Source organism: Oncorhynchus mykiss, chromosome 4, assembly GCF_013265735.2.
Source record: "Oncorhynchus mykiss isolate Arlee chromosome 4, USDA_OmykA_1.1, whole genome shotgun sequence".
In the NCBI taxonomy this organism is placed as follows: Eukaryota; Metazoa; Chordata; class Actinopteri; order Salmoniformes; family Salmonidae; genus Oncorhynchus; species Oncorhynchus mykiss.
The window spans coordinates 26,997,722-27,007,450 of record NC_048568.1 but is presented as its reverse complement, the minus strand read 5'-3'; the positions used below and the strand labels follow the sequence as shown (position 1 = coordinate 27,007,450).

The 9,729-nt window shown below is 42.3% G+C and overlaps 1 protein-coding gene across 3 annotated transcripts; it reads right to left on the bottom strand.

The window, feature by feature from the left end:
- Positions 1 to 2,831: 2,831 nt before the first annotated feature.
- Positions 2,832 to 8,959, bottom strand: LOC110522356 (osteopetrosis-associated transmembrane protein 1). 3 transcript variants are annotated; one of them, XM_021600696.2, is made up of 6 exons: positions 8,459 to 8,959; positions 7,914 to 8,028; positions 7,564 to 7,661; positions 7,304 to 7,414; positions 5,827 to 5,992; positions 2,832 to 5,379 (listed from the first exon to the last, which is right to left on the bottom strand). In XM_021600696.2, exons 1-6 carry the CDS (start codon positions 8,840 to 8,842, stop codon positions 5,324 to 5,326), a joined length of 930 nt encoding a protein of 309 aa, XP_021456371.1. In that variant the 5' UTR covers positions 8,843 to 8,959; the 3' UTR covers positions 2,832 to 5,323. The 3 variants fall into 3 exon arrangements, with proteins under 3 accessions (XP_021456371.1, XP_021456370.1, XP_036831919.1); XM_021600695.2 differs by having other exon boundaries at positions 7,304 to 7,417; positions 8,459 to 8,958; XM_036976024.1 differs by having other exon boundaries at positions 7,304 to 7,417; positions 8,828 to 8,906.
- Positions 8,960 to 9,729: the final 770 nt, after the last annotated feature.

Genomic DNA, 9,729 nt, shown 5'->3' with positions numbered 1-9,729 from the left:
GTCAGGGCTCTGTGCAGGCTAGTCAAGTTCTTCCACACCGATCTTGACAAACCTTTTCTGTATGGACCTCTTTTTGTGCATGGTGGCATTGTCATGCTGAAACAGGAAAAAGCCTTACTCAAACTGTTGCCACAAAGTTGGAAGCACATATTTGTCTAGAATGTCATTGTATGCTGTAGCTTTAAGATTTCCCTTCACTGGAACTACGGGTCCTAGCCTAAGCCATGAAAAACAGCCCCAGACCATTATTCATTCTCCACCAAACTTTACCGTTGGCACTATGCATTCGGGCAGGTAGCGTTCTCCTGGCATCCGCCAAACCCACATTCGTCCCTCAGACTGCCAGATGGTGACTTGTAATCACTTCAGAGAACGCGTTTCCGCTGCTTCAGTCAGTTTTAAACTCGGTACTCAGTGTTGCAACCAAGGACAGGTGATTTTTACGCACTACACGTGTCTGCACCCGGCGGTCCCATTGTGAGAGCTTGTGCGGCCTACCATTTCGCTTGTTGCTCCTATATGTTTCCACTTCACAATAACGGCACTGACAGTTGACCAGGGCAGCTCTAGCAGGGCATAAGTTTGACGAACTGACTTGTTGGAAAGGTCCTATGACGGTGCCACGTTGAAAGTCACTGAGCTCTTCAGTAAGGCCATTCTACTACCAATGCTTGTCTATGGAGATTGCATGGCTGTGTGCTCAATTTTATACACCTGTCAGCAATGGGAGTGGCTGAAATAGCTGAATCCACGAATTTGAACAAGCTCCTCTGTGGAAATGGGAGAACCTTCCAGAAGGACAACCATCTCTGCAGCACTACACCAATCAACATATTATTTTTTATATATAGGGTATGTAATAGGGTATAGGGACTAGGCAACAGGATATAACATAAACAGAGTAGTGGCAGCTTGTATGTGAGTGGGTGTGCAGGTGTGTAAAGTCAGTATAAATGTATTTGCATATTATGTGTGAGTGAGAGAATGATGGAGTGAGTGTTTGTGTGTTGGACCCTGTGAGTGTGCATTGAGAGCAAATTAAATAAAGGGTCAATAAATATACAAGGTTAACTCGGATAGTCTGTGTAGCTACTTTGTTAGCTATTTATCAGTCGTACTGCTTGAGGATAGAAGCTGTTCAAGAGCCAGCAGAAGAGAAAATAGTCTATGGCTTGTGTGGTTGGAGCCTTTAACGATTTTCCAGGCCTTCTTTTCTCACCGCCTGATATAGAGGTCCTGGATTGCAGGGAGCTCGGCCCAGTGACGTACTGGGCTGTCCGCACATCCCTCTGTGGCGCCATGTGATTGAGGGCAGTGCTATTGCCATACCATCCATACATACTGCCAAATTCTCTAAAATGGTGTTGGAAGCAGCTTATGGAAATGAAATTAGCATTACATTGGCTGGCAACAGCTCTGGTGGACATTCCTGAAGTCCGCATGCCAATTTCACGCTCCCTCAAAACTTGAGATATCTATGGCATTATGTGACAAAACTGCACATTTTAGAGTGGCCTTGTATTGTCCCCAGCACACGGTGCACCTGTGAAAAAATCGTGCTGTTTAATCAGTTTAGTGATATACCACACCTGTCAGTCAGGTGGATGGATTATCTTGGCAAAGGAGAAATGCTCACTAACAGGGCTGTCAACAAATTTCTTCACGAAATTTGAAATAAACAAGCTTTTTGTGCATAATTTATGGAACATTTCTGGGAACTTTTATTTCAGCTCATGAAACATGGGACCAACACTTTACATGTTGCATGTATATATTTTTTTCACCCATCTACACTCAATGAAAAAGTGAAAACATGTTTTTAGCAATTTTCGCAAATGTATTAAATTAAATACATAAATGTCTACTTTACATAAGTATTCACACTCATGAGTCAAAACTTGTTAGAATCACATTTAGCAGCGATTACAGCTGGGAGTCTTTCTGAGTCTCTAAGAGCTTTGCACACCCGATTTTAAATTTGCCCATTTTTCTTTTCAAAATTCCTCAAGCTCTGTCGAATTGTTTTGTGATCATTGCTAGACAACCATTTTCAAGTCTTGCCATAGATTTTGAGCAGATTTAAGTCAAAAGTATAACTCGGCCTCTCAGGAACATCCACAGTCTTCTCGGTAAGCAACTCCAGTATAGATTTGGCCTTGTGTTTTAGGTTATTGTTATTTCAGCTTTTCCATCGTTTTCTCCATCACGTGGCGACCTCCGGTTCACTTGCTTTCTCCATAACGACTCAGGAGTTCCATGACTTTCAGCCCCGCTTAATGAAGAACCCGGTGTGCCTAAGAAAAGCCACGGGGCTTAACCGAATCAAAGCTGCCATTCTCGAGCTCCGCAAGAACCGCTCAACGCGTTGTGCTGTTCCGAGAGCGCGAGTGAAAGGCCACGTTTCAGCTGTTCTGCAGGCGCAACGCGATCATATGATTCAGCATATTCAGGGGCTGAAAAGTAATGCTATTACAACCAGTGTGATAGGCAGTGGTGGCTGCACTCCATAAGACCAAAAAGCCAAGGGAGTTTAAACGGATGTGTTGCTGCGATTATTCGGCCAAATAGGCCTATCTTTATCCCACATCTAGATCAGCTGCTAATGACGGAGGTAAAGCGATCTCGTTGCAATCCAACGAAAAGGCCACGCAACCCTAAAAACAAGGGGCCTGTCTTGTGAGAAATAGCTTTTTATCCAGAACAAGAAATAGGCATAGTGAAACAGCAGATCAAAAATTAACAGAGCACCGTGCCAGGAATGCCCATAGTTGAAAAACAGTGACTCGTCTACATATCACACATTTAGGCTATTCGGTGAGGAAAACGTTTTGTTACAAAAACGAACATAATTTAAGACATGGTGTTAATAATGGGTTTGAGTCTAAGGGGCTGAGTTTCTAAGCTAACATATAGAATTGCCAATATGGTCATACCAAAGATCATTAAGCTATTGGATTTTGAATTTTAGGACCCATTTAAGTATAAAAAATAAAAATATTTGATGAAAGATTGAATTAGGCTTTACTGCCATTAGTCCATGGAATCACATTAAATAACATATTAATGCATGCCAAAAAATATAGTAAAAAATAAATCATCTAAAGGAAGTATGTTTTGAAGTGTCTGTTCTATATCTGAGACAAGAAAGCTCAGGATGACCCATATACCTTTGACGTGGAAATGCCCCATACACTTGCATACATTTTTCGGTGCGGAAGTCCGACATCAGGCGATGCGCTGGCTTGTAAATGTTTTATTTAAATTAGATTGATGGAATTATTTGTATTATGCTAATTAGATGTATATGAATCTAGTGGAAAATGTAACAAGTCAAATAGAAAGTAGCATATCTAGGGTTTTGCGTGACGAATTAATTGTATCTGACAGTGATTCTGAAAAGTAGGCCTAAAGCATCCTGTACAATTTTTGACAAGCGCTACAAGAGAGGGATTTTACACCTGTAACAAAGTAACAGTTACTATTAACACATCTAAAAAAAAACTACCAAATGTAGTTGGCACAGTGTTATTGGTCAGTAAAAACCCTACTGCAGCTGAAATAGGCCTAGTTTGTGAAATGTATCTTTAAGCAAAAGGGAAGCCACTTCTATAAGGCAAATATACAGATACATAATTACATCTATTGCCACAAACTACTCACATTATCAAATATAACACAAAAAACAAGTCCAGCATGTGATAACCAGTGGGAAAGGACAAAGACATTAACAGTGCAACAAAAAAACAAATAGGATTGAAAGAGCTGGCTCACTCTACCTTCTGTGATATCATGGAGTGCTTTCACCTTGCTGTTTAAAATAAAAACATTAATTTAAAAAAAATGTCTCTCCATCTCAGCTGTCATCCACTTTTACACGGCAGGCATACGTCACAACTAATAGACATCAAGTGCTTTCTGCCTGTTTGTCGTTTGTCTTTCACAGCAGAGTACATCTAGTCACACAAACAAAATAATAATGCACACAAAAATATACTTCAACTACCCATTACTGATAAATCAGTAGTCATTATGGTTCATCTCCAGACTGTCTTTCATTGTAGAAGCAATGGGTGAGGTGGGGCTAGGGTGTTCAAATATAATTTCAGCAAAAATAAAACAAAAAAATATATATTTAAAAAAATTATTGGTATCCTCTCCCACAGGGTGCGCTCATTACGTGAATTCTGTTGCAAAACGTGTTGCAAAAGAAACCGTTTACATCAAATGGAAAACGTTTTGCAATGAAAACAAAGAGTTTATATTGGACAAATTCAGGTAGGTCCCTCCTAGTTCCATTAAATTTGCTCCCGTTTGGTTCTTAAACGGTTTCTGTTGCAAGACATAATGAATACACCCCTGGCTGAAACCACAGCCATAGATGAAATTACATGTTACATTTGCATCCAGGTGCGGTTTTGGACAACAAAGATTCTTCCTCTGTCTGGTACGGAAATTGTAATTTCCTCTCCTGAGTGGCGCAGCAGTCTAAGGCGCTGCATCTCAGTGCAAGAGGCATCACTACAGTCCCTGGTTCGATTCCAGTCTGTATCACATCCGGTCGTGATTAGGTGTCCCATAGGGCAGCGCACAATTAGCCCAACGTCGTCTGGGGTAGGCAGTCATTGTAAATAAGAATTTGTTCTTAACTGACTTGCCTAGTTAAATAAAGGTTTAATTTTTAAAAATTATGTCTCGCAGAGAAATTGTAAGCTCTGCAAGTTCAAGCAGACAGATCTGGAGGTCATTTATGATATAAGAGCCCTCAAAACCCCACAAGGTACTGATGGACTCCAGACATCCTCTTTATCAGGAATTTTAGCTACTCTGCTCGAGGAGACGTTACAGAAAACCAAAGGAATAGAGCCAAATTATCCTTTGTCCAAGCGGTAGTAAGGTTCCTGAATGTTTAAACCACAAGTAGGAGCATCGGGCTGGCCTATCAGTGGAGGCTGCTGAGGGGAGGACGGCTCATAATAATGACTGGAACGGAGTCAATGGAATGACTGATACCATTCCACCGATTCCACTCCAGCCATTACCACGAGCCCATCCTAACCCATTTAAGGTGCCACCAACCTCCTGTGTGGCCCATATCTAACATTGTAGTTGACAGTGTGTTCTGTTGTCTATAGTGTATGGATGATCACTGATCACTCACAAACTGTACTTTTCTACCTGTATTGTCTGTATACTGTATGTACTTTGTCTATTGTTGATTATATGTTTATGTATGCACAGAGCGACAACCAAAATTTCCCCACGGGGATAATAAAGTCATTATCTGATCTATCTTCTCCTCATTCTCTTCCATCTCTCACTCTCCTCAGCTGAACTTGTCCTGGATGTTAATGAAGCTGGGGTTGGACTTGGCTCGTTTGGCTGGAGAGGAAAAAGAGTAACTGTTAGCCACCACACAACATTTAGTCTAAAACCGTTGCTTCACCATTATTCCACGCGTCAAATAAACAGCGTAATGTATCGCTCTTCGACTCCCTGGCCTAGATCATTAGTAGGCTTAAACCCACTATTTACAAGGACACCATTAAACCTCTCTCCTCCCCCACTCCCAACCCTTAAGAAGAACTACCTCACCCCTCCTTTACAAGTCCACATTATTTGGGACACTCCTACCTCCCCTATGATACAATCTCTATAAACCAGGAGCATGCATTCAAGAGACACCCTGGCTTCCACGTATACTTCACTTGAAAAATCTGTGACCACCCCTCCCCAGCATACATCCTCCCACCCCCACACACCCCCCTCCAACCAACCCGTCAAAGAATCTCTCCGTGCAACAATGGGTGAATTAAGCTGGTTACTCACGGTGTATGAGCTTGCGTTTCTTTTGTTCCGAGTGAAGGAAGCTGCTCAAGTAGAAGATGATGGGCAGAAAGAGCATGAAGCTGGACACGGCGATGACAGGAACAGTCTCCGCCCGGGGGAAAGAACAATTGAAATCCTTGCTCCACAGTATGCGGGTCATATTCATCTGAAACAAGACAAGATCCCCCCCCACAATCAACACAACAACACAGGAGCTTAAATAAATACAAAAGGGGACACAGTCTCTCTCGTCTATTTGAGTCTCTCTCTTTTCTATCCATCTGACTCCCTTGCTCCATGTCTGGCCTTCTGTCCCTAGTGCCCTTCTAGTTTCTACTTCACCTCCTTTGAAACTCACGGGCACTACCAGAACTGGGGTACGTCCCAATAATCTTGCCTTGTGCACCCATTCACTACTCCCCACAAGTTTAAAAGCATTGGATTGATGTTGGCATGGGCTAGATGGGAGTTTCCATACCAGTCATTTCCTTTCAAATCCATGTAGGGAAGTGAACAAGTGCACACTTCGGGAGAAAGAGAGAATTGGGATGCAACCCTGGTGACATCTCTCTCCATTTCTTTCTCAATGGCTGCGTTTACACAGGCAGCCCAATTCTGATCTTTCACTCAATTATTGGCAAAAGATCTGATTAGTCAAAAGACTAACTAGTGGCAGAAAAAACATCTGAATTAGGCTGCCTCTGTAAACGCAGCATAAGAGTCCCCTAGGGGGTGCTGTTTCACATCTTCCACATTTCTATTAGTAGTGCTCTCACTGAGGTGGGGAGCATTGCTCAACTTTACATCCTCAAATGTATTCTGCACTAGTGCGAAAACAGATTTCTAACAGTGGTCCTCTGTAGCTCAGTTGGTAGAGCATGGCACTTGCAAAGCCAGGATAGTGGGTTCACTTCCCAGGACCACCCATATGTAAAATGTAATCACGCATATGTAAAATGTAATCACGCATGCCCCTAAAATAGCTTTTTTAAATTTTTGCACGCATGCCTTTAAAATAGCTTTTTTCCATTTTTACTCTGAAAAATTGCATTTAATACAATATTACCACAAATAGCATGAAAGTCTTTGTGTGACACAGGGTCATATTAATCTGAAAACAAGATCCCCTAACCATCAACACAGGAGAGGCATTTCCTTGTTTTGTCCACGTCTCTTTTCCTACCGTGTCAGACAATGTTTGAGTACCATATGCGTCAAAAGTTTTGCATCTTATGCATACTGCCTTGTTGCAAGTCAGACATATTTTTTTAGTGCCAACCTCTGTTTGGCACTCCACCCATGCAAAAGTTGATTGGCAACATGTCACTAGTTTCCATCTAGACTATCATACCCCACCCCTTTTCATCATCTTTCTGAGGAGAACTTTACCAGGCACATGGGAAGCCTGGGCTTCCAAGGCTAACATGAATGACAAAGCGCAAGATGTAACGACAACCTGTGGCTGTGAAATACATACAGAGTCCTCGATGTCGATGCAGAGGGTGTGATTCTTCTCCATGCGGCTGTACAGCTCATTCAGTCCTCTGTATGTGGCCTTACATTCCGTACAAAGCTCTGAGTGGTTACCCTGCTAAATCACACAAAGTGGAAACAGTTCAGTTATAAACTACATATCAGAACTCAACTTTATACTCTCCTCTCCCTCCCTAGTGGCTTTAGATGGATTTTAGTCCCGACTAGATTTTAAAATCTCTTTGACCTAGAATAGGGACCCACCTTCTGGTACTTCTCGAAGCAGCTGAGGGACTGGTTCAGAGTTTCCATGAAGTAAAGGGTGTCATTGGTCAGGCTGTGGTGTCTCAGGCTTACACAACCTTAGAGACAGGGGGGAGTCATTCAGAAATCATGAACCATGGAAGGGTTAAAGATCAAACTTATATATTCTGCCTCCTGGCTTTCACATAACAATTATTTTCATAGCATCGATCACAAAGGAAAGGAGGCAAGGAAAGGAAGTAAAAAACGTATTGAGCCACAGCAAATAGCAAAGCTAATGATATATACAGGAGTACATGGAGTATCAGCATATAACAAAATGTGTTGATAATACTAAGCTGTCCACCTACGGTTACATTCTGAAGCGGTCCAGATGTCCTCCAGGTTACTGTAGAGCAGGAACACCAACATCAGCCTATCAGAACGCAGTAGGCTGTCTCTGCAGCTCACATTCCCCGGGCCCATCTGGAAACAGACACACAAGCAGTCTCACCAAGGGTGTTCAAGATCCCACGTGTTTAGGCCTACTGGTTAGAATATATCTTACACTGAGGATTTAGTGGAAAAAAGTGATAAGAAACTGAAATAAGTGGCAAAACAGATCTCAATTATGCTAACAGTAAGGCATGGCTTGTGTCCTCCTAGTCACTGAGCATGTTTATTTATAGTTTTCTATTAATTGTTTCCTGAATAACTAGTCTTGTGATTTTCAATTTCCCCTACTATCCACTGGTATAGGCTACTAGCAACAGTCACAAGACATGACGCATGTGACCACCGTACACCAATTAGCCCACAGCACAGGGCAAAAACATGGCGATGCATAATCTAAATAAAAACTGAATGACAAACTCAGAGAGAAAACGACGGAGAAACACAAATGTTTTCACGCTACCTGGTCTGATATGTTTTTGTAGATTTCCATAAGGTTGCCGTAGGTGCCATAACAGTTTTGGCACACTTTGACAGGGCGCGCGGCGGACACCAAACAATTAACATACGTTGAATATCGCTGCCCAAAGATAGCCAGCAGCGCGACGCAGTAATTGCTGACCTCCAGATCTTCTGGAAACGCCGACAACAGGTTGAGAGAGAACTGTGAACGGAGACTGGGGTGAAACACGGACGACTGAGGCACCACTGCCGCGGCGAGTTGCCTCAAGCCGCTTGCGCTCTGCTCTGAACCAGGGATGGTGGTGTTTACAGCGACAACAGACGTTTGAGCATTGGCGTAATATGTCAACGCTATCAATAACGCACCCACCTGAACAATAAACATGTTTGTGAAATAGGGAAGTTTTAAGAAGCACCTTCCAAAGCTCACACACAATAACAGTCCATCACTTCCTGTTCCCGTCTGCTTACTACTGTGGTCATGTGATAATGAGGATCTCGAGAGAACTGGGTGGGGGGAAGCGCTTTACTGTGCTGATTCAGAATGTTATTCCGAAACCAGTTATTTTTACAACATACTCGATTAAGCAACATTAACTGATTGTAGAACTGTAATTGTATCATTTTGCAGTGAACACATGCATGTGTTATACTGTAGCGAACTTTGTAACCCTCTCTCTGGCTCTCAGATTAGTTTCTCTGCTGTACTAAATAAGGTCAATGTCAAGGTGGCTATTTGGAGATCAGAGAAGACATGATCACCTTTAGTGGCCCCTTACGGGATTGGAGAATGATTCTGCTCCTCTCAAAACACAAACACCAACACACTTACACACAAAATGCACCGGCATCCAGCAAGTCACCGGCTTTTCCTCATATTGGATAGTTTGGACAATTGGGTCTTTGAATACTTATTGTATGCCTCACATTAGTGAAATATTATAATGTTCATTTAGACTAAATAAATAACTAATATATATGTAAAGTATATGCATAAAAAGTGTGTGTGTGTGTGAGAGAGAGAGGAAGCCAGTTAATGACGGAGTGTGTGAAGATGAGTGTGACCCTGCGTGTTGAAGAGGAGAGCGGCAATATGGAGATATGTGCACCTCCTGATCCCGTATCGCCGCCTCCTCATTATTTAGGCCTACCGCCGCAGCGCGTTTTGACACTATGCAATTTTCAAATGTGCGCATGGCACGACGCAAATAATCACGGAGTCAAGGTAAATTATCTGGGCTCAAATTCTGATTGTGATAATTGTCAAAAAAC